Raw genomic sequence first — 24068 nt, 5'->3', positions numbered from 1 at the left:
CTTTGTGCCCCCCGTTCCCCAGAAATCCCAGCATACTCTCTCATTGAGAACCCCAGCTCCATGGCACTCAATCGTATTTTGTCTACAGAATATGAGAAAACTCAGCCAAAAACTTGTTGAGTATTCTCAAAGGAGGGAACTGTTGGGGTTACTATGCCTGCCTGAGCCAGAGTTCTTCCATGTTTAAACTCTGTCCTTCCATGTTTAACTCTAATCGACCTCAAAAGCCAAGGATAGGAATTGGAATGTGTAAATAGCTAGTTAGCAATTACAACCTTGTTCATACCAGGTACCAAACAATAATGATGAGGTTTGCATGTTTCTAGCTGGGGAAGGGGTAATAAACTAAGGGTAAACAGGACCAAATAACTGTTTAGAGAGAAGTTACTAACAAGCTAGATTTATAGCCCTAGAATGATTTAGTTGCTTAAATGTATAAACATGCCTTCGGTAGAGAGGGGAGGGGGAGTAAGGGGAGGTGGTAGAGAGGGGGAAAGAGGGGGGCTTAGTTGTAAAATGTATAAAGAAGAGAGAAACTGTTTTTGCTGGTGTGCTCGATTTGAGACTTGCCTGTCTCCTTGCACCACTTTGAGATCTCAAATAAACTTTGATTGTTTCTCCACCCCGGCATGTTTATTGGTGTGAAGCACTCCGGGCACCGAACCTCACTGTTGCTGTCCTCGGGCCCCTGTGCCGGCAACACTACCCACACTCCCTGCTGCCCCAGCACTGGGCTTCCCCCGACCAGTGCTGACTCCGCTGACTTGCCTCCGGCCGCTCCGGCGCTGGCTGGGTTGGGGCAAGCAGCGGGGCTCTCGGACCGCGCCTCAGCCCAGGGTTCCTCCAGCCAGGGCTCCTGCCTCCAGGACCGGCCGGGACCCAGGAGGGCAGAGCTGGGGGACCGCCCCAGCAGAGGGCTGAGGAGCCGGGCAGGGCAGCCCCAGAGGGAGAGGAGCCCCAGAGAGCGGGAGGCGGGCCCTGCACGGCAACGCCCCGGGCACCGGTCCCCACTATGGTCCCTCTGCTGCTACTGCTGCTCCTGGCCACCCTGCCTCAGTCCCTGGGCAGCTCGAACCGCTTCGCCGAGCCCCGTCTGCGGCGCTGGGGGACGGCCGCCCTGCGGCACTTACAAGCAGTTCCGTGCGCCCTGCGGGGCAGCCCCCAACCCAAGTGTCCCCCGCTCAGAGCCCGCCCGTCCATAAGGTGTGGGCACTGCTCCCCGACGCGAACTGCAGCGGCCCCAGGGCGCCCCCCGTGCAGGACGTGCTGCTGCTGCCAGGACCGGCTCTAGGCTTTTGCTGCCCCTGCTCCTCCCTCCCCCCCCAAAAAAGAGTCTGGCTGGAATGCCGCCCCTGAAAATGTGCCACCCCAAGCACATGCTTGGTTTGCTGGTGCCTGGTGCTGGTCCTGCTTGCAAAGTGTCAATGGGACAAAGGTCAATCTGACTGAAGTGAGGGTTGCAGATTCAGCATCAGAGAGAAAGCAGCAGCGTGTGTCTATTTATTCCTGCCTCCCATTGCCAAAGGCTTTTGAGAATCATTTATCAGGGAAATGCTATTGCCATGATCAGCAGAACATCTAAATGTATAAAACTGGAGGCTGGATTCTGATCTCCATGTAAATGGGGCATAACTGCACTGACTTTGATGAAGTCAATCTGGTTTTCTAGCAATGCAAGTAATGAGAATCTGGCCCCCAGAGCTTAGGGTCTGGTCCAACACCCTTTGAAGCGGTGCCTCTCTTGACTTCCAGGGGCATTGGATCAGGTTCTCAGAGTCAGGGAACATGAAGGAGTAGCTGCTAAAACAACTGATTAAAGAATCTGACTGTAATATTTAAAAAGGCCTGTTTCTTCTGCTGAAGACATGAATTTATATAGCATCTTATTAGATTGTCAGCTCCCTGGGGCAGAGACTATCTTTTTGTTCTGTGTTTGTACAGCACCTAGCGCCTTTCCTGTTATAAGTTTGTTGTTGAGTTCACCATTATCCTAGGCTATTGAACGTAAGTATTCCAACTTCTGTACCTTTGGTAGTGGCTAGCACTACAATGCTGCCCCTATTTTTACCAAATGGATCCTCAGTGACCACATAGTCTTGGTGTCTCCTCTCATCTTCTTTATTATAGACTGTTACTGATAGTGTAATAAATCTCCTGGCTCATTACTACATGTAACAGTAACTTGCGTCCCCATGATCATTTACAATGTATTAATATGCTATTGTTTCATTTCCAGTATCTTTTTTTAAAGGTTCTCTCTTCAGATGGATCAGTGCAAATGTTAAAGCGATGCTGTTAGATTGCATTTGGGTTTTGTAGAAACATGGGGGCTAATTCGCTTCCCACTTACATCAGTTTAGATTCATGGCTAGCCGTTGACTCGCTCCTAATTCTCACCAATGTGAGAGTGGAATTGGGTGTCAGGTTTTTACTAAGCCTTTTGTTTCCATGGTTTCTGAACTTTCTTCTATCCTGTTTGCTGCCCTAACACAGCAGTGTCTGACTAGCCTGTTGCAGTAGCCCAGGAGAGCAGGAAAGTGAGTAACTAGAGATAGGCCACGAAAATCTTCACTGTGAAAAATGCACAAAAGACAGCAGGAAAGTGAACAGCATGGATGGTGGAACGGAGGTACCGTAATCTGAGTTTAAAAAAATCATTACAACTGAAAATTTTAAAACATAGCAGCAATGACAGCCTTCTGCAAGCTACAACCAGCACTGTCCGTTCTGCTTTCTGCAGGCCAAATCCCCCATTCTTTTGCGCAGACACACCCACATCCTTACATAACAACGACAGCTACTCCACCCGATGATCTCAGGTGCTCTTAATATCAGAGGTAAGGACATTTTGTTTAAAAATGTGATGTTTTCTTTAAATGAATGACATGTGGGGTCACATCTTCCCATGCAGCCAGATGGCTAAATGGGCATTTAGGGCTACCTGCTGGTATAGGGGACGTGGCTGGTGGAAGAGGGCATGACCGTGCTGTCCCTACACCCTAGTGATTCTTCACTGGCCTTGGTATCCTTCAGATTGTAGCAGGCTGCACCAGGTCAAACAGAGCAGCCCTAAATTTGAGAGGGCAAAGGTCTCTTTAAGCAGCCTTAGCACCTTCCTCTCCTGAGGCCCCGCCTTTTAAAAATATATTTTAAATCTGTTGAAGTTTGAGCAAACTCTTGTCAGTCATTCTTGAATTCCCCAAAGCTGCCAGTGAGGAAATCAGCACAGAGTTTAAACACCACAACCCCAAACCTTTGGTAGTCCTGACAGCAGAACTGAGAAAACCTGAGCACAGAGCTAACCCCAGGGGTGGCCCAGAACTCCAGAGACCCCTGACAATCTGGGACGGCTTGCACAATAGGCCAGACTCTGGAAACTTCTGCGTGATCCTGTGATCATCATGGGGAAACAATGTGAGGGGTGGAGCTACAGCTGGCAGCGTTATTCGCTAACTCAGGGCGTGGATGTTGCTCTCCAGAAAGGAATGTTACTGAGACAGTTATTGACCCCGGAAAGCTGGGCACTGCTCTGGGGCGTGGGAGGAACCACTCCCTTACAATCTGTTTTCCAAAGCCTTGCAATAACTGCAATTCCCCCAGGGTGACTTGAGCACACGGTGCCTGGGCACAGTCTCTGAAGGGGAACAGGGTCTAAAGCAGAGATCGGTCTCTCCAGGTTGGGCTGGTCTGCCTAAGTCAAGTTGGCCTAGGCTGTGCGAGTGGGAGGGCTGGGAGGAGCAGCCAGTCCCTCACTAGAGGTGCCTTACAGTTCATAGTAGTCCAGTCCCTGATTTTCATTGGGCTGCCTGGCATTTTGAGAGCCGTGGGCCCATTACACTTGTATCCATCTTGCTCAGGATGGGCTGATTCCCTCCCCCTCCCCCCAGGAAGGCACACATAATCAGGTCTGTGTATCCCATCGAAGAATTCGGAAAAGCCCCAAAGCGGCCTTGTTTGGCCAGCTTTAGTGTGTGTGGGGGGGGAGGGCTCATGGGTCCATCATCCTAAGAGTAGGTGATAGAAATGGAATCTCCACTGGGCTACATCTAGTTGCTTTGGGCCTGGCTAACAGACCACTTCCTACCTCACATCATTCTGGTGCTGCTGTGATTGTCAGAGGCCCTTGATTTCCCAGACCTTGCTACGACAGAGAGGGTGCATCTCACAGTACCTTCTCCACATGGGGCTCTGGAACACCCTTCCCTCCTGAGTCTTCACAGCCTCAACATAGTATGCTTCGGTGCAAGCTGTAGGGCTCCTTTTTTTCTCCTAGGCTTTGCTGGGAGGGATTGGGCACTGAGTGGGGATTAGCTGAGGGAATTAGTGTCTTGTTTCATTGGGGGACAGGTAGCGAGAGTACTTTCATAATTAGAGAGCAATTAATCTGAGTGTTGTAGGGTCCTCTGGGCCACACTGGTAGCTTGACATTATCTGTAATTTCCATGTTGCACAAGCCCCTGGGGCTAAGGCAGACACGTTGTAAAAATCAGAAAGGGAAATTCAAACTTTAGTCAACCAAGTTTGAATGTGAGGCTCTTAACCAGGGAAGTCCTGTTACTAAGCAACCGCATCTCTGCCAGTGAGATCATATGTACAAAAACCAGTTGAACCATGTCTTTAGGGTGTTGCCTTGTGGGGTTTATAGAAAAGGAAGGCGCACATGTGTACATTTTTGGTGCAGAGGTGCCAGTTAGACCCTGCAGCAGTCAGTGTGAATAGACCTCCAGAGAGCAGAATAATTATTTTTTCTTATTTTCTAGTGGTGAGTTTGCAGGAAACTTTTTTGTTTTTCCAGTTCACATGTGCTCAAGAACTTTAACTTTCAAAAGATCTAACATGTAACTTCCTTTATTTACAGGAAAAAGAATTGCTTCCAAGTGTACCATGGCGTGGTGGAAGGGCTGGGTAAGTAGAGAAAATACTGGAGTGTGAAACTCTCTGTACGTGATTTCAGAGGCATATTGTCATGCCTCAGACAATATATAAATTCTATGTGTAGAGACAGAGTAAAATCCTTCCACTTACAAACTGACCACACCTGCTGCATGATCACTCTGTGTGCATGTGTTTGATTGAGGAATCTGTTAAATATGTTTGATGGTTTTTAAGCAACAGGCTAGAACTTTTATTGGCTGTTTGCTTATGAGAGGGGTTAGGTGGGTGGAGAATTTACTGAAGGACAGCTAAGCGGAGGAAGTAAATTCTGCATTTAGTTCTGAGAGCTGTGAACAATTTGGTCTATCTTCTCCCTTGTGGGAATGAGTTAGTCGAGGTCCAGCTCCTGCAAACATTCAACCTCCCATTGTCATCAACCTCTTGATTGATTACCAGGCTGATTGCTCCAGCTGCGGTGGTAGGTCCTGGTCCTAGAAGGAGATGTGGTCTCAAGTAGCTATGCCATTGCCATGGAGGGTTTTGAATATCAGTTCAGGGAGCTAGACTCAATTGGGAGCCAAGACCACAATGTTCCTTTAAAGTTCACATTACTTTGAAAATGTACATTTCAAATTCTGGTCCAATGGCTGAATGGCTTTCACTGAGGCAGACCCATTCTGTACCTAAAGTCAAAGTACGGAGGGCAGCAACTGATAGTGTGTGTAATCTAGGCCCCACTGAAATTAATGGCAAAATTCCTGTTACCTTCAGTAGGTTCAGGATTCCACTCTGTGACTTTGTATTGATTTACCAAGAGCTGGAGATAAAGAAGAGACCTACATGATGATGGTGTGCTGGTAACTGGGAAAGAGTTTACTTCCTGAACAGTCACCTACCAGCCACCAGAGTTACCAGGAGCCCTGTACGCAGTAGAATGGGTCAGAAACATTTTGATGACACATTTTAATTTGTTCCATTGGAAGCCTATCTGGCTTCCTGCCAGCTGAGCCATCCAGCTCCTCCAGAGCCCACCTGGCAGGCTAATGGGGAGCCAGGGAGATCCAGCTCCGAAACTCTAAGACACATGGCTGTTAGACAGCCTAGGTTCTTGCAGCTTCCAGGGTCTCTGGCTCTATGGCAGCCCATCAGGCAAACTGCCCCAGAGCTGGGCAGAGAATAATTCCCTTCCGCAGAGAACTTCAGAGCTTTGGCTTTTGTTCCAAACTGGAATGAAACCAGATTCTGAAATCTCAAAATCCTCCACAGAATGGTGGTCCAGTTCTCCACCCAGCAATGGCCAGCCGTGTTCCAAACACCATCGCCAAACAGTCATTATCCTTATGGGGTTTGTTTAGCTGTCTTCCATTAACTGTTTTGTCCCAAGGCCTCCTCCTTTCTGTATTGCCCAGTAGTTGGGCTCTATGGCTCTCATGTGATACAGATCAGTGTACACCTCAGATCATGTATCTCCTGGTGCTTTTACTCTATCCAGTATAAAATGTGGAGAACAGTGAGGGCCAGGATTCTACTTCAAGTGGACAAAACATTTGCTCTGGTTTTTTACTGTGATTGTTACTGGTAGAGTTGGTTGGAAAATGGACAAATCATTTTATGGAAATATTTCAAATTTGTTTCCATTTCGCAGGGTTCAAATGCAACAATTTTCTGTATTTTTTTAAATGTTTTCTCATTTTGCCCCCCTCATTTTTCTCCATGAAACTTGAAATGTCAGCATTCTTCTCCCCCCTTTCACCACCGGGTCCAAGAAGATGAATAATGGGTGGATGGGGGGCATGACTTTTTCCTTTTTTTTTCCTTTTTTTTTCCTTTTTTTTTTAATTTTTAATTTTGCTGCTCTGTCTCTCTTCCAAAGTTGGAGGCACTTTGAAAAATGAGAGTGGAAAGAGGAAGCAAAGCACGGAACCATGACCACTCCAGAGCCCTGGAGATTGTTCTTTCTAATCAATAAAAAAGTGGGGGAGGGGAGCAAAGTTTGAATTTTCTTTTAGTTTTTGAAAAACAGAGTTGAAAATTTCAATTAAAAATACAAAATATGTTGTTTTTTTAGAAACTTTCCATTAAAAAAAAATCCACATTTTCCCATGGAAAACTTAGGTTTTTGGACAAAACGCCACTTTTCAATTTGGAAAATTGTAACTAGAGATGGTCACAAGTAAAAAAGCCTAAATTAGGAGCATGTCAGGTGGAGCAGATTCCTCTGCTTGCCTGTCTAATGGTCTTGCTCATTATAGCAGTGACACATGCATTGACTCATTTCAGTCAGTAGCTATGTGGAGTCACCTGGAAACAGAAAGCCAAATGAGTCTCAGACAGATTCTTGTCCTAACCTGATATGGCCACACCTTTCTCTCTCCCGAGGCTATGACAGCCAGAGAACACAAATAGAGGACCTGGGTGGTTGTGAGTCATGCCTGATTCCTTCTAGCCAGAACTGACTCAAATCCCTGATTGGGATTTTTTTTTAAAAGGATCATTTAAATTTGTCTGCCTTGCCACCAAACCCCTATAAATTAAAACTCTCCTTTGCACTCCCCCAATCTCGGAGTCACGGTGCACCAACCTGGAGCACTCCCCAGGCTGCTCTACCTCACACCCAGGCTGCTAACAGCCCGCAGGGACTGGAGCTGCAGCCAATAGTGGGGCATCCCAATCTTGCCTCCTTTCCTTGTCCACATCCCCTCTGCTAGTAGCAAGGAGCAAGGGGCATGGGAGTCTTGATGTTGATTATAAGCAATGGTGCGGTGATCCTTCCAGGGTCAGGAATGCCAGCTGGACTGCCACCTTCCACCAGAAGTATAGCACACAGTGGCAGCACCTCACTTGAGGATCTGGCCCTTCACATGGCTCTGGAGGGCTGTGAAAAGGAGGACAATGAATTTGAATTTAATGCAGTGAAGAAGTGTGACTGGGAGGACTGGGGAGACAATGCAATCAACAACAGGGAGGAAGATGTTTAGCAGGGCAGCTAACTTTGGGTGCCCATGCGGGGTTGATGTAGGTATGAGGACAAGGATAAATAAAGACAGAGAAACAGCAATAAACCTAATATTCAAACTATGGGCTAAGTAAACCAAACCCCAGTTAACTAAATCTAGACAGAGGAACCCCCTTGGCCCCTAATATAGAAGGAACCAAGCTTCACATACAAGGAAAACTATGCAAGTAACTCTCACTATTCCAACTGCTTCCAGTCCTAGGCTGTGTCTCAAAGGGCGCTAGATACAGTAGCATGGATGTACGCGGACAACTTTCCATCCACACAGATGTTTTCCTTCATTTCTTCTGCATAGAGCTAGGCCACCCCAACAGCTGCTTTCTGGCAAATGTAGTCAGCGGACAGGAACCTTTGTTTCATAGAGAATAAGGCCAGAAGGGACCATTATGATCACCTAGTGAGTCTGACCTCCTCCTGCATGACATGGGCCATAGTATTTCACCCTGTGGTTCCTGCTTAAGTTTGAATCCCTTCTGCTATTACCACTGGTGCAGCCTCGGCCTCCACACCTCTTTTCCTAGAGATTTACCGAGCAGTCCAAGTTCTTCCCACACACAATCCCTCTGCTGCCCACATTCTTCCAGCCCACGGCCGTCTCCAAGTGAGCCTTGCCAGGTAGAAGAGCTTGAAAAAGATTCCTCCAGGACTCGCATGCCTGGTTTCCCGTGAGATTTTGCAAGGTCACCAGCATGCAGCTCCACCCTAGCGTTACTATGGGCATGGTTCCCAGTCTCCTACCCGGCAGATAGCGCTAACAAAAGCTGAGTAGGGGTGACTATTGGTTCCATTAGCTCTGCATTGGAAAACTGAGTCCAAGGTTGGCAATTGCCTCCCATGGAGAAAAAGAATGTAAATAAATTCATCTGACTAATCAAAGAAGACCGCTGACTTCCCTTGTAAGGTTCGGGATAGGCTTGGAGGCAGATGGTCTGAAAGGCTAGCAAGGTATGACATGTTGCTTTCACAAAAGCAGTCTCCTAGACCTGAGTCCAGCTGATTGGAGACTTTGGGGTCGTCTATGTGGGCAAGTTTCACCAGTTATATTGAAATGGCTATCCCATATGGACTCCTAATCTGGCATGAATGCCTCTTTCAGGTTTAGCTTCAACCCTTTCCCAAGCAACATAAACTAACCTGAAAAGGCATTCTTATACTGGAATAAGGTTGTCCACCAGGGGGTAATACCAGAACAACTGTATTGGTGTAAGTTCACACTTTTAGTTTACATCAAAAATCTTTCCCATGTAGACAAGGCCTAAGGCCCCAAATTATCTGGAGTTGGCGGGTAAATCGAAACCTGTCCCCAGCTAGCTCCATTAGGTGAACCCTACGCTGCAAGGCTGGGTTTGGGCTGTTTGCATCACAGGGTTGGGATGTGTTAAAACGCTACCACTTAATAAACAGTACAGGGAGGAGAGGGCTGGCCATTTCCCTGCGGCTTGCCCAGAGACCCCCTCTAAGCCAGGACCCCAGGCTGTGCATGAAGGAAAGAGATTCTGGCTCAAATTTGCTAAACCTGAACTTCTCCAGTTTCATCCACCCTTGCAAAATACACTGGTTCCTCTTGCGTGGCCTGTAGCACTCCTTTGGGATGCCACACCCTGTGAAGCCAGTCACGCCCAACTCCACCTCAGTCAGGAGCCAGCCAAGTAAAACTGTGGCACAGAAAAGCCCATGTTTTCAACAGGGATATGCCATGGAACAGATGAAGTTATGTATAAAACTATCCTGCATGATAACACTCTGGTTATAGCAGAGGTATAGTATCACACACAAATACTCAACCCTGCTCATGATTTACGTGGTGCCTGGAAAACTGTGTTTAAAATGGCAAGCTATCACTTTAAGATTGAAGGGTTTCCAGGTCCTGCTTGCAGGCTAGGGGCTCGGTAGGGAAGCTTGTGATCTGGGGCTTGCAGAGCCAGTCTGCAGAAAGGAAACCTAGAAGAAGGGGGGTGAGTTGTGCCGCTGTTTTAGGGAGCAGCCTGCTTTATTTCTTTCTGTTTGGGGTTCTTGTGTGTTATCGTTCTGGATTCTAAGAAATAAAGTTGTGTTACATTGCAGCCTTTCCAGCAATAGTATTTTGTGTGTTTATCTAACTTGTGCGCGTATATGCTGTGAACATTATAAGATACCACCTTTCCAGGCAACAGGAAAGTCCAGTTTCAATAGTCAGGTCTTTCTGCTGGGACTGCCATTAAGGAGTTAATGAGCACCTATTGCAATAGTGTAATTTGTGCTGTAGGTCCACCGGGACCTGAACTGAGCCCTATCAAACTAATTTCACATGGGATACATAGTTGCCTTTTCTTACAGCGTGATGAAGATGGCAGCTCAGTGAGAGGCACCCTGAGCTTTGACCCCACACCTGATGCCCAAGTTTTGTATAAAGCCATGAAAGGACTGGGTGAGTTGACGCTATTACCAGCCATGTATTTAAAACATTCTACACTTCAGTTATAGCATTAGCACAATTCCCTACAGAAAACTACCGCTGTTTATGCCATCACGCGGGGATTCAGAATCCAAGCTGCTCCAAATGTGCTTAAATTCCCTCATTGTCAGGGCAGTGAGTTTGGGAAGGTCGGATGGGTAATACCCTTGGGAGTTTTAGACATGTCTTGCCTTATTCTCCTGCACAGTGTGTTTACATCCTATCATTGTTCGTTTCCAGGGACTGACGAACAGGCTATAATCGACGTCCTCACCAAAAGGAGTAATGCACAGCGTCAAAAGATTGCCAGATCATTCAAGGAACAGTTCGGAAAGGTTATCCAGAGAAAGGACGTCTGATAAACTTTCTCTTTGCACTGCATGATGTTTTTCCTGGAAAGGGAGGTGTTAGAGACCATGGGAGCACTGCCCTCTGCTAGATGGAATGTCAGATGTTGCGTGTTTGTGTCACCCATTGGTCTATTGGCACTGGTGTTGTAGTCGTGTTCGTCCCAGGATATTAGAGAGACAAGGTGGGAGTGGTAATATCTTTTATTGGACCAACTTCTCTTGGCAACAGGGACTAGCTTCCAAGCTTACACAGACCTCTTCTCTCTCACCAACAGAAGCTGGTCCAATAAAATATTCCCTCACTCACCTTGTCTCTCTCTAGATATTTTATGGAAGGGTACAGAGGTGACGGGCACTGACACTACTACATCAGTGCAAGTCTGCCTTCTTAATGGAGGCCTGTGTTCTTGGGACCAAAGGTTCTATCTACTGCAGATATGCAGTATAATTAACGGCCATGATGTTCTGCAGCATCCAGATTTCTTGTCCAACACCAGTCCCCTGATTTATTACCAGGCCTGGGCTGGCCAGAGCATGTGTGCATGAAGAGCAGAGCCGGTTGGAAAGCACAAGCTTCCCTATGGGAAATTTCAAGAGTTTGGGTTTGTGGAAGAGTTTCGGGGATGAATTCCAGAATGTTTGTGAAGTGCCCAGATATTGCAGCTATTGGTGGGGGCACTACAGAAATACCTAGACAGAATCCACTCAGAAGGGTGGCCTCCTGATCAGCCCATAGGTGCTTTTATAAGAAACCAATCAGCATGACACTGTGCATCAGCTTTATTGCTGTAGCTCATCATGAGGGTTACAAATGGAGATTCAGGGAAAGTGACGTGCAACGCAGTGAGCATTGGAGGCACTCTTCCCTTAATTAGATCTTTCGTGTTTAACAGGATCTTATTGCCAGCTTGAAGTCTGAACTGAGTGGCAAGTTTGAGAGGCTCATCATAGCCCTTATGTACCCACCTTTCAAATACGATGCCAAGGAATTACATGATGCCCTGAAGGTAAATCAATGACATGCTGCTTATTAAGTGGTAGCAGGAACACTGTGCTAATTTACTGTGCTAATACAAGTGCTTAGTAACTGAACTGGATGAACCCTTTCCACGGTATCGTTTCTCAGAGGCCAATGTTTATAGCAAATATTTGGTTGGATACGCTATTACAGCACATCTTTGGTGGAAAGGGCACCCTGTAAAATATTATTTATGCCTTTGACTTGAGGCCAGCAGCAGAACTGTGCAAAACTCCCTATTTCTGGTGAAGAATGATTGCTGAAAATTACAGATCTCTGGCTTATTGCCACTTCTTGCTCTATAAAATGCCCAAGATCCTCTTCTTTCTGTCCAGACAGCCACGGCTCTCATCTACGCCCTCCTCTGCTGTCTTGACAACCATAACCTCCTTCTCTCTCGGGCCTTCCCAACAATGTCAGGTCCCCACAAAACACAGTTGCTAACATCATCATCCTCACCATCAATGACCACATCACCACATTCTTTGAATCCTTCCAGTGGCTCAAGTTCAAAGTCCTTGTCATCCCCTTCCAGGCCCATCAAATAAGAATGGATATACTGGGTTACACAAAGTTCCATCTAGCCCAGTATCCTGTCTTCTAACACTGACCAATGCCAGGTGCCCCAGAGGGAATGAACAGAGCAGGCAATTATCAAGTGATCCATCCCCTGTCACCCATTCCCAGCTTCTGGCAAACAGAGGCTAGGGACACCATCCCTGTCCGTCCTGGCTAGTAGCCATTGATGGACCTATCTTCTATGAACTTATACTGTTCTTTTTTGAACCCTGTTATAGTCTTGGCCTTCACAACATCCGTTGACTGTGTGTTGTGTGAAAAAATACTTTATTTTGTTTGTTTTAATCCTGCTGCCTATTAATTTCATTTGATGCCCACTAGTTCTTGTGTTTTGAGAAGGAGTAAATAACACTTCCTTATTTACTTTCTCCACACCAGTCATGATTATCATATTCCCCCCTTAGTAGTCTCTTTTCTAAGCTGAAAAGTCCCAGTCTTATTAATCTCTCCTCATATGGAAGCCGTTCCATACCCCTAATAATTTCTGTTGCCCTTTTCTGAACCTTTTCCAATTCCAATATAACTCTTTTTGAGATGAGGTGATCACATCTTCAGGCAGTATTCAAGATATGGGCATACCATGGATTTATATAGATGCAATGTAGTATTTTCTGTCTTATTATCTATTCCTTTCTTAATGATTCCCAATATTTTGTTTGCTTTTTTGACTGCTGCTGCACATTGAGTGGATGTTTTCAGAGAACTGTCCACAATGATTCCAAGATCTCTTTGTGGTAACAGCTAATTTAGACCACATCATTGTATATGTATAGTTAAGGTTGTGTTTTCCAATGTGCATTACTTTGCATTTATCCACACTGAATTTCATCTGCCATTTTGTTGCCAAGTCACCCAGTTTTGCGAGATCCCTTTGTAATTCTTCGCAGCCTGCTTGGGACTCACAACACATCCCCTCCCTGCTTGTCCCCTGTTGTCTACTGCACCCTACTCATCAAATCTGCTCTGCAAGAGAGGCCATCATCAGCCACTCATTCATCAGTTTCTAACACCAACATCCCTGCACCTCCTCCCAGCCCGTCCTTTGTGCATGGGATGTCCTCCTTGGACCAATGCATAAGACTACTTCCCCTCCTCTTTCAAATCCCTAACCTCTGACATGAAGCCCATAAGAAATCTGCCACTGATGATGACTGGAGGGGCAGGATAGGATAATGTCTTCTTCCAGGTCAGAAGAGGTTGGTATGGGATGTTTGCATCCCAAAGTTGTGATGTGGGACTTTATTTCTCTACTTCTAACAATTTGCAAAATTACCAGTGAAGAGCAGTATATGAAAATTGTATGTAGATGGATAGATTTGATTGCACCACTCTCCTCACACCCTTCTTATGCCACTTGTCTTTGAAAGCCTTGATGAATGCATTGTACATGGGCAGAGCCCCATAAAATCAACCTCAGCTCTAGGATTACTCAGAGGAGGGGTGAGCCTTAGCAAACAAATCTGTACTGAAACCGAACAAGTTGCGTGTGGTTCCTGGTTTCACAGTGACAATTTATCACAGCTCGGCACAGAGCCTATGACAACCCTCAGACACTTTAATTTGAGGCCTAGTTTTCTAAGATAGCTTTAATTGCATGGCAAAATATTTTCTCCCAGCCTTTTTATTCTTTTCCTCTTAAAGGGTCTAGGAACAAGTGAAGGTGTCATTATAGAGATCCTGGCATCACGGACAAAAGTGCAAATTAAAGAAATAATCAAAGCTTACAAAGAAGGTAAAGCAGCTTTTGCTACACTGTGTGTGATAGAAGCACTGCAAGGGGGCTTTGTGCAAATTGAATTAACTGCTAACATTTTGCCTAGTAAGGCGGGATCTTTAAAAGAGCTGAGTGTTGACTTCCTAATGGAGTCAATAGGAGTTGGGCCAACGCTGGCTGCTTCTGAAAAAATCCCATCTTTAAATGTCCCATCTAGTAACAGGCAAACCTCAAAGGTGTCATGGGTTTAGTTCATGTGGATAGCAAGCAAACCAATGTTGGTGTAATGGAATCTTCCTGTCTATGGAGCATTATTTGTTCACCAGTTTTCGCTTTACTGGGACATGCCCCAGTTGGGAATCTGTCAAATTTATGTCCATGCCCATCCTTCAGTCCCTCAAGGCTCCAGGGCAGCATTTGGCCTTGAGAGAGGGTTTCAGAAAATAAGGCCCGGATTCCATAAGGTACTTAATTAAATACATGCTTGGCTTTTGAGCATGCTCTTGGCCCCTTGACTTCATGGAACTACTGATGTACTTAAAATTAGACACCCTGCTGATGCACCTTCCTGAGTCGGGACTAAGTGAGATGCTCACAGCCATGTGTTTCCCTCAGGTTACCTTCTTGGGGCCTGCCAAGCATTCATTTGTCTCTGGAAGGCATGGTGACACCTCAGTCATTCACTGTGCCTTTCAGTGAGCACACGTCACCCCCACCTCTTCTTGGTCCTCTTTCCCTTGCAGAATATGGTTCTAACCTGGAAGAGGACATCAAATCGGACACAAGTGGCTACTTTGAGCGGATATTGGTTTGCCTCCTTCAGGTAAGGTTGTGATGAAAGAATGGGGAGCCAGGGCTCTTCATCGTCCCTTCTTCCAATTGGGGCTAGCAGTGAGTACAGGCCTTTTATTGCAAGCCCACCTGCTGCAGGTAGCCATCAGAGTTACTAGATAAATCACCCACACAGAGAGACCCCCTGATCTAGATCTCTGCTTTAAAAGCTGACGCAGAGTCGAGAGCTCCTTTGGGCACTAGTAGTTAGCCTCCAAAGCTGCTTCTGTCAACTCAGCCACTGGGGGCACCATCCTATACACCATCCATTCCTATACAGCAACCAGGGCATTGCTCTCCAGCTAGTTTCAGAAGTGATGTACCCCAATTGCATTGTGCCCCCTTTCCATATTCTGCCCCACAATCTTCAGAGAGCATCTCCACGCGTCAGAATTATTGACCTGAGTTAACCAATAGCAACAGATTGGCTCCTCATCATATGAGTGGTCTCACCAACCAGGATTTTTCTCTTGTATTGTATGTAACAATATGGCTTCCTACCTTGCAGGGATGAAGGGCTGGGAGGATGAATTAATCCATCTGTAAAGTGCTTTGAGATCCTCATGTGGGCAGCACTGTAGGAAAACAAATAACCGTGTTTCCATTGTACCCTCCTAGGGTGAGAGGGATGATCCAAGATGCTATGTGGATTCAGCGATGGTGCTTCAGGACGCACAGGTATTTCTATAAAGTGACCGGTCCTTTACCATAACACTGATTCTTATGGTGTGACCTGGTAGGGAATGGAATTACTCACCCTGCTGTAACAATTCGTTACTGTCCCAGTTTAAACAAAAGCAGAGGTTGTGGTGTGAAAGGTCTAGCTCACCTGGCAGCAAGTGGCATGTAGAATTGGTTGTCGAAGCAGCACAAGCAGTGCCCCAGCACACATCCAGTGGGAGCGGAAATGCTGCTTTGCACCGAGCTGCATGAGCCCCTCCTCTGTGAGATCCATGCCTCTAACGTCACTGGGAGCTGTAACTGATGTGTTTCAATCACAGGCTCTTTACGCTGCTGGGGAGAAGATACGGGGCACTGACGAGATCCAATTCATCACCATTCTGTGCACCAGGAGTGCCACCCACTTGCTGAGAGGTACAGAGCAGGGGGATGCATTCCCATGCACGGCAACGGCTTCCAAAATGAGAAAGCATCCCCCACAGAAAGCAGAGGCGAGGCCAGCCCAGGCCAACTGGGATGCCCAAAGTTAGGCAGCTAGATCCACATTTAAGCACCTAAATACATGCCCTGATTTTTTTTCAGAGGTATTGAGCATCCAGAAGCTCCCATTTGCTTTGGTGGGCGATCTTAGCACTCAAAACATCTGCAAATCAGTCCATTTACTGAAGATTCAGGTACCATAGAGACTGGTGTGTTAGACAAAGATGGCTGGATAGAGAGACCAGGTGGGCGAGGTAATATCTTTCATTGGACCAACTTCTGGTGGAAGGCACAAGTTTTTGAGTTTCATGGAGTTCTTCCTCAGGTCTGGAGATGGTAATCACCCTTGTCACCTTCTCCAGACCCAAAGAAGAGCTTGGTGACACTCAAAAGCTTGTCCCCTTCACCAACAGAAGTTGGTCCAATAAAAGATATCACACCAGAGAGAGAGTGTGTCACTTTCTAAAATGCATTACAACATGCTGTTCATACCTGTGGCATTGTTCTATGTTGAAGAATCACAAAACACTCAGGTGGAATCTCTGCACCATGCTCCTAAGAACATGATAGGTATTAGTGACAGAGGGAAATAAGACTTCAGACCGTCCCCTGAGCAGCGTAGAGCTGCCAGTGACCACAGACAGTTCAGACTAACAGGCTTTGTTACATTGGCTGTTGTGCCCAGGTTCATAATAGGCCAGTCACCCGGTGCAAAGTTGGACCATGTGCCTACAGCAGGTGAACCTGAACTTGGCTTCTGTGGCCTCTTGCTAGGAATCTGAGGCCAACTCCCTCTTACATTTCCAGTTATAACCTCACAGAATCCGTTCTGTATTGCTGGCCTCGAGAGATCAAAAATCATGAGGCAGACCCCCAAAAATCATGAGTTTAAAAAAAAAATCAAATCGTTGATCAAAGAAGGGCTGGAGGGTAAATAGTTTGAGATCCACTCACCTAATTAAAAAGCAACGGAGGGTCCCGTGGCACCTTTAAGACTAACAGAAGTACTGGGAGCATAAGCTTTTGTGGGTAAGAACCTCACTTCTTCAGATGCCATCTGAAGAAGTGAGGTTCTTACCCACGAAAGCTTATGCTCCCAATACTTCTGTTAGTCTTAAAGGTGCCACGGGACCCTCCGTTGCTTTTTACAGATTCAGACTAACACGGCTACCCCTCTGATACTACTCACCTAATTAAATGCATCATGATTCACATGCACACATTGCACTTATATTACTTTTTAAGGTCATATTAAAGAACATTAAACCTCTATCAATCATTCATATAAATTTTAATGTCACAGTAAAAACAATATGGGTTTGGTTTGGCCTTTTGCAAGAAGCTGCTTTTCCCTAATTTCCCCCTACTTCTCTGAGAGCTGAGTAATCGTATCCATTTAAAATTCAGTTTATTTCAACTCTATTCCAGCTCAATTTATTTCTGATATAGGCCTGAGCTGAGAAGGTCATTTCCAATCTGTTAGTGTCTTTCACTGTAGTATCTAAGCACTGAGGTTAGAGGAGATAAGCTTGAACACTGCTGGGGTTTAAATTTGAAGCTCACTGTGTTACATAGAACCATAGGGTTAGAAGGGACTGTAAGGGTCATCTAGTCTAATCCCTGCTAAGAGGCAGGATTTGTTGCGTCTCAACCATCCAAGACAGATGGCTACCCAGCCTTGTTTTGAAAATCCCCAGTGAAGGAGATTCCATAACTTCCCTAATACACAGCTCTTCTTTAATGATTAGCTCTGTATGCAGGTCTAGAAATCAAACTTGAGGCTTAATAATTCCACACCTGCAGTGTCTACATTCTACATAGAGAGAAAACAAATCTTCACTGCTGTAGTTGAACATGAACTTTCTGCAGGAATCTGAGTAAATCCAAAGATCTTGGAATTTACCTCTATATTTTTGCTTATGATTTTCTCACTTAGTGGTTTGTTTCTTTTTGCATGGAGGAAAACAACAAGTTCCAAGCTTCCCCTGGTGTTTTTCCCCATCCACAAGCAACCCAGATCCTGTTTTAGTTCAGTGTTCCTTCGGCTCCCTGAGCCAGTGACAGCAGCAAACACAAAACTGAATGCTAGAGCCATGCATATCCCTCTGGAACCTGATTTAGATCAACAGCCAAAGATAGGGATTAAGGGCCAGATTTCCAAATGAACATGCAATGAGCAAACCTGTATTTCCAAATGCAAGCCAGTAATTACGTATACCAGTGCCCATCTTCGTGCATTCTTACCCATCATATGCACATGCGGATATTTACTTGGGTTTATGTGGTGTCAGCATTTTTGGACCTGATCTAAAGTCACAGAAGTCAATGGGAATCAGGCCATTCACTTCTATGGGCTTTGGGTCAGGCCCCTCAGAAGCGCAACCAGTGGAAAGAAGGCACAAAATGCCTGGGGAATTGTTTGGCCTGGATTAAAAAGTCCTTCGTTTGTTGTTTCCCACAGTCTTTGATGAATACCAGAAGCTCGCCAGTAAAAGCCTAGAAGACAGCATCCAGAGTGAAACCCACGGCTCGCTAGAAGACGCCATGCTGGCTATTGGTAAGGGACACAGGACACCCTTACTCTTGTCTACGCTTCTCTTCTACTGCAATAGTGGGCTAAGCACATCCATCCCATAATACCGGGGCACTTCTTAGCTGCCATGATCCCATGGGACGGTTTAGAGAAGGCGATAGGGAGTTGAATTACTATCATCTGCTGTCCCTGGGTTAGACTGATCCTGAGCACTAACTGAACCTTCTCCTGTGTCTAGTGAAATGCACGAGGAACATCCACAGTTACTTTGCAGAGCGGCTGTACCATGCCTTGAAGGTAAGACTGTTATAGCACAGGCTGTTCAGAGCGGACCTGCTTCTCCTCTCGCTTCAGTCTGAAGCACTGAAGGGGCAGTGGGGTAAAACTGGTGCAAATGAGAGCAGAGTCAGGCCTAGCCCCTTTGGAAGAAGAGGGACATGTAGGGTTGAAGTCCTGAAGGAACTTGCTTCTGTGGAGTTGAGACTGGCACAAGGAGTCCAGTTCCGACCTCAGCTGCATAAGTGCAACCCCCACAGAGGTCATCGGATTTGCACTCGGTATAAATTCGGGCTGGGTTTTGCCCCTAGTGGTGGTTAAGTTGTTCTGGTACCAATAAGTTTGCTGGTTTTTAGGATGCATTTTTCTCAGTGACATTAAAACAAACAAAAGAAGTCTAGGGGGAAGTACATGAAAATCCCTGAAGCCTTTGAGGCTGAATGTGTCAATGCTAATGGGGCTCTTTAGCCCACTGTTCATCGATGTAACAAAGAAATGTGGGGCCTATGCAGTCCCCCTCAGTGGAAGACTACAAATGAGAGAGGCTTCCCCCAAGTTTTTTGCTACCCTCATCTTCATAAGGGTAAAGGACTAAACAAATTGGCTGGAACCCTGGGCAGATGCTCTGTAAAGCTATCATGCTTAGCTGTGCTGTATGCACCAATAAACCTTCGTTCATGCTTGCAACCCTGCAGGTCTTTGGCTCCTGAATTTTTCATGGACAAAGATTGGCAGTCACACCAAACTGCAGGATGGGTTTTGTGACATGAATAGTGGGCCACCAGGGAGAGAGGCAGAGATGTGCTAAATTCATTCCCAGCAGCATCTGAAACCTGGTCTCTTCCATCTTGGACCAACTTGCAAACACTAAATCTGCCTTCTCTTCTCCCCACCCCCATCCCCAAAAAGAGGGAAAATGAGATCATACTAATACCTGGTGGCACTGCCAAAGTGATAAATGTGTCATTGCAGGGAGCAGGCACTTGTGATGGGACCCTCATAAGGGTCATCGTTTCCAGGAGTGAAATTGACTTAAATCTCATCAAGGCTGAGTTCCTAAAGATCGCAGGCAAATCCCTCTCCACCATGATTCTGGTAAGCAGCAGTTTTGTTGTTGTTATGAATCACTGACATGCCTTTCTGGTACGTCCATCACCATGGTGTCTGGGTGCTGTCATAAGTTTTCTGGGTGAAGGACTACCCCCCAGTAAGATTGTGACTCTCTCCTCCATAAGTCCTCCGAAAAGAGTCAAACTTCAGAGGGAATTGGGGATCCCTCCTTGTCCATTAGGGAAACACCTGCCTGAGCAGGTGAGTCATGGAATGTGACCTGCAGGTGATAGGACTTGTGCTCAGACTAGTTGCTGATGGAAGCTGGCTCTACTGCCATAGGCTCTGCACCAAGCAAGTTCTGCTCCCACATGCTTTGAGCTCAGCCAGCTGAAGCACTGTGGTTGAACGCAGCTGGTGTCCGCTGTCCGAGCTCCCTTCCCTGCCCATGTGTGGTTCAGCACACATTGCCCATTCTACCCTAGTTCCTCTGTCAAGCTGAACACCACCAGCTGGCCTAGCAGAGCAGTTTGGAGCCAGCAGGGGCAAAACAGTCACCCATTTAATCTCTGGGATTTTGCAGCCAGGGGATGGCGCCAAGGGCGGGGTTTTGCAGAGGGCCGTGGCCCTGTTTGGATTGGTCAAAAATGTTGCAGGCAGAGCTTTCTGCCTGTCCTCTCCCATGCAGAGCCAAGGGGCATGGAAATCTCTTGGACCAACTCCTCCAAGGGGATTACAGCCGTGTCGCTCTGTCATAGATCCTAGCGAGCGCCCCGTCCAGCCGCTCCCTAGGGCTGCAGCAAAGGGAATGCCAGGTTCTGGATTGCCCAGACTTTGAAGCCCCTGAAGCCTAAACAGAATCCAACCATTGCCCCAATGCTGGGTTCCCTAGGCACACTCTCGGAACACAGATCCTCTCTCTGGCACCTCCTATGGGGAGCTGGAACCAGCTGTCCCGTTCCTCGCCCCTGGGCACAACGGTGACTCTTCAGACTCCGGTGTGTTTAAACACGCCCTGTCCCAGAACGCCACCCCAAAGGTGTTTGGCTTAACTCGCTCAGGGGCACGCGGCAGCTGTGAATGCACACTTTGCACAGAGTCTAATGCATTGATGCTCTTCTCCTTAATCATGTAAAGCACAAGAGGGCACAGATCATATAAAACAATAAACACCAGATGCTGGTCCCTGCCTGTTTCCTTTCCACTCTAGAACGTTCTTTGGGCTGGAGGAGAGACCCTTGCATTGTCCAGAGGCCTTCTGGGTGGACTGGAGGAAAAATGGCTATGGTGATTTACACTAACCGGGTATCTGGCCCATATACTGTGTGTGACAGGTCTAGAAACTGAACATTTTCCAACGCCCCATCCACCCACCGAATGCTTTGGAGTTGGATTCTTTTGGTTTCCAAGCTGGTTGCTCATCCCTAGTAAAAAGCCCCATTCTACAATGGGGTTGAAATCCCAGCGTTCTCCCATTCTGTCATTATGGATTGTTCCCTTCCCCTGTGCAAATAGCACAGAGGCCCCCACGAGCAGTCCCCTGGGAAATCTTTCTGTAATTAAGGTCCCTTCTTCTAATCTACATTGTCAGTATCTGTCATGTTGATTAATGATCGGTCGTCGAGAGTCCTGACTGAATAATAATTCCTGCTGAGACGTTGCAGTAGGTCCCCCAAAATACCCAGAGAGGATGAAATGAGCATCTCATCACTTTCTCATTAACACTCCCCTCGACAGAGACTGAGAGATTTGTCTGTTTCCTAAAAACTTGACTTACGAAGCACATTGACCAATGAAGAATTCTACGCTGCCAGCGATCACAGCGGCACTAAAACCTCGGTGGTGCAATGTGAAATCAGTGATGGACGTAGATTGAGCAGCCAGTCAGACCATTTTAAGGATGCTCTGTAGGCCCTTGATCTGTAAGCAGCAATGCTCTATGCTCCTTTGGGATTTGCAGTGGCGATGGTACAAATTTGATGCTTCACAACTAAGTGCTCCACCCTTTCTCTGCCAGTGAGTGGGGAGAATGGTGCGTAAATGCTCAGGCAGTTTGAACCTTGAGTACAACGGGCTTGCATCCACTTTTCATTTACATGATTTTTCACTCCTGAGTTACTCCATTGACTTAGTGGAGTTAGTCCTGATTGGTTGCAAACCAGTATAAGTGAGAGGAGAATCGGGCTCAATATATTACACTGAGGGGAAGACCTATTAGGCCTGTTTCTTCTCTCACTTACAATGGGGTGTAAATCAGGAATAAATCCATTGAAGTCAATGGAGTCTGTCTTTCTCAAAGCCCTTGTCAGATGTGAGTTTATCCTATGGAGCTAGAATGCTAGCATGGTCCTCCACGTTCCATTCTATTTTTGTTCTTCCCTCTGTCAGGAGGACACAAGTGGTGATTACAAGACAGCCTTGCTGAATCTCTGTGGCAGTGATAAATGAAGAAATCTGAAGGGAAAAGGCAAGATGTTGAAATGGAGGCACGGAAAATGTTGGCAATGAATAAGTGTCTGGGAATGGATGTCTAGAAAATACCTAGCACTGAATAAATAGAAAATGGAAAATTTGCTTAGAGGCTAAGATTTTTAAAGGCATCTATGTGATCTGGGTACCCAATAAAGAGCTGGTCAGGAATTTTTCAACAAAATGTTTTTTCCCAGGAAAATGCCAATTTATGAAAATTGAAACTGTTCACAAAACAGTGTCCATTTCAACTCAATTATTTTTTAATTTCAAAGTTATCAAAACATCCCATTTTGACACTTTCAAAACAAAAGTTCTGGTGTTTTGACTTGAAATTGCTTTTTTTGTTTTGAAATTGGGGTAAATTTATACTAAAAACAGGTTTAAAATCAAAATGAAACATCTTGGAAGGCTGCAATTGACCTGAACCATTTCCCCCCACTTTGTCGCTTCATGAACATTTTTGAGATTTCAACTTTATTCTCATTTGGGATGGGAAAATTTTAAAATTCTCAAATACTCACAAGTCGGGAGCCCCATTTCTGCCCAGCTCAAGTCCTATATCCATAAAAACCAATGTTCCCTAGGCACCTTTAGAGATCTTACCATTAGTGTTCTAATGCTTTAGCTTCCCTTCTCTTCTACTGGGAGCCCTTCACTCCCCTGGACTTCAAGTGGGTATGTGGATGCTCAGGCCATGATCATGCATGCTGCCAAACATGCAGTAATCCCACTGGCTTCAATAGGACAGGATCGGGCATAATCCACCCATTAGCTCTTGCAGGATTGGACTCAGAGTGAATCCCAAACCTGAAAGGGGGCATCAGAGATAGGCTTTGAGAATTCAACCCTAGGGGGCTGGGTCTCACAGCCTTTATTTGCAGGAGGAGGCTCTAAGGTTTCAGCGGGACCGCTCCCAGGAATAAGGGGTGCATGAGCGGGTGGGTGCTGAATGCATAGTTACAAAACCAGTGGAGTTGATTCCCCTTTTCCTTACACCAGTGGAAGCCGGGATAACTCAGCTGAAGACAATGGAGTTACAGCAAACTAGTGTGAGATGAGAATTGGGCCCAATATGTTGTTTTCTGTGAACACACATGTTTAGCCACATTCTGGGCTTAGTGAGCCTCATTCTGCTCCCAGGTACAGCATCACTCCATTTATCTCAGTGAAGTTTTTCTGCCTTTACTCTGCTGTGACCGAGAGCACAAAATCTGGCTCAGGACCCAGACAGTGGCACAGGGAGAACAAGATCAAATGTTCCTGCAAACTCTGTTCTCCTCTGACCAGCAGTTCACCCCGCGGCTCCTTCCTTGTTCCGAGCAGGCAAATTAATGTGTAATTACCAAAAGCCATTATGTGCAAACTGGTGAATTTTCTGATAGGGCAGAGGAATCTGCCTGCGGAAGCCAGTCTCCCTTTTTTAGCGTGCCTGAAATTAACAAGGAAATGTGCATTTAGGATGGGGTGTTCAAAGAGGCCTAGATCCCCTTGAGCTGGGCCCCCAACTCGCTTAGGAGCCTTTGATGATACCATCCTGACACATGACACTTCCCCCGCCCTGACATCCCCAAGGTGGTTGTGCTTGAAGATGTTCAGGTAAGTCACATGAACTGCAATGAATCAACACAATCTCCCTAGATTGGTTTCTTCATTGTAAGGTTTCCATCTAGCTTTACAAGTGGGAGGAGAGTCAGGAGGATAAGGGGATGTGCCCCCAGCCAGGGTGACACTCCACTTCCCCAGGAAGCTCAGCACCACC

At 46.3% G+C, this 24068-nt stretch overlaps 1 protein-coding gene across 3 annotated transcripts; it reads left to right on the top strand.

Annotated features, from left to right (window-relative positions):
* The first annotated feature begins 1268 nt into the window (after positions 1 to 1268).
* Positions 1269 to 22496, top strand: LOC101950285 (annexin A8). Of its 3 annotated transcripts, none has more exons than XM_005313687.4 (13): positions 1269 to 2837; positions 4859 to 4905; positions 10208 to 10298; positions 10566 to 10660; positions 11569 to 11682; positions 13914 to 14004; positions 14730 to 14809; positions 15436 to 15495; positions 15819 to 15912; positions 18440 to 18535; positions 18750 to 18808; positions 19760 to 19882; positions 22226 to 22496. In XM_005313687.4, exons 1-13 carry the CDS (start codon positions 2810 to 2812, stop codon positions 22283 to 22285), a joined length of 1038 nt encoding a protein of 345 aa, XP_005313744.1. In that variant the 5' UTR covers positions 1269 to 2809; the 3' UTR covers positions 22286 to 22496. The 3 variants fall into 3 exon arrangements, with proteins under 3 accessions (XP_005313744.1, XP_065409419.1, XP_023969513.1); XM_065553347.1 differs by lacking the exon at positions 1269 to 2837 and adding an exon at positions 2859 to 3905 and having other exon boundaries at positions 22226 to 22495; XM_024113745.3 differs by lacking the exon at positions 1269 to 2837 and adding an exon at positions 3940 to 4762 and having other exon boundaries at positions 22226 to 22494.
* The last annotated feature ends 1572 nt before the right edge of the window (positions 22497 to 24068 follow it).

This window comes from Chrysemys picta, chromosome 7 (assembly GCF_011386835.1).
Source record: "Chrysemys picta bellii isolate R12L10 chromosome 7, ASM1138683v2, whole genome shotgun sequence".
Lineage (NCBI taxonomy): Eukaryota > Metazoa > Chordata > Testudines > Emydidae > Chrysemys > Chrysemys picta.
This window is presented reverse-complemented; position numbering and strand designations above follow the sequence as displayed.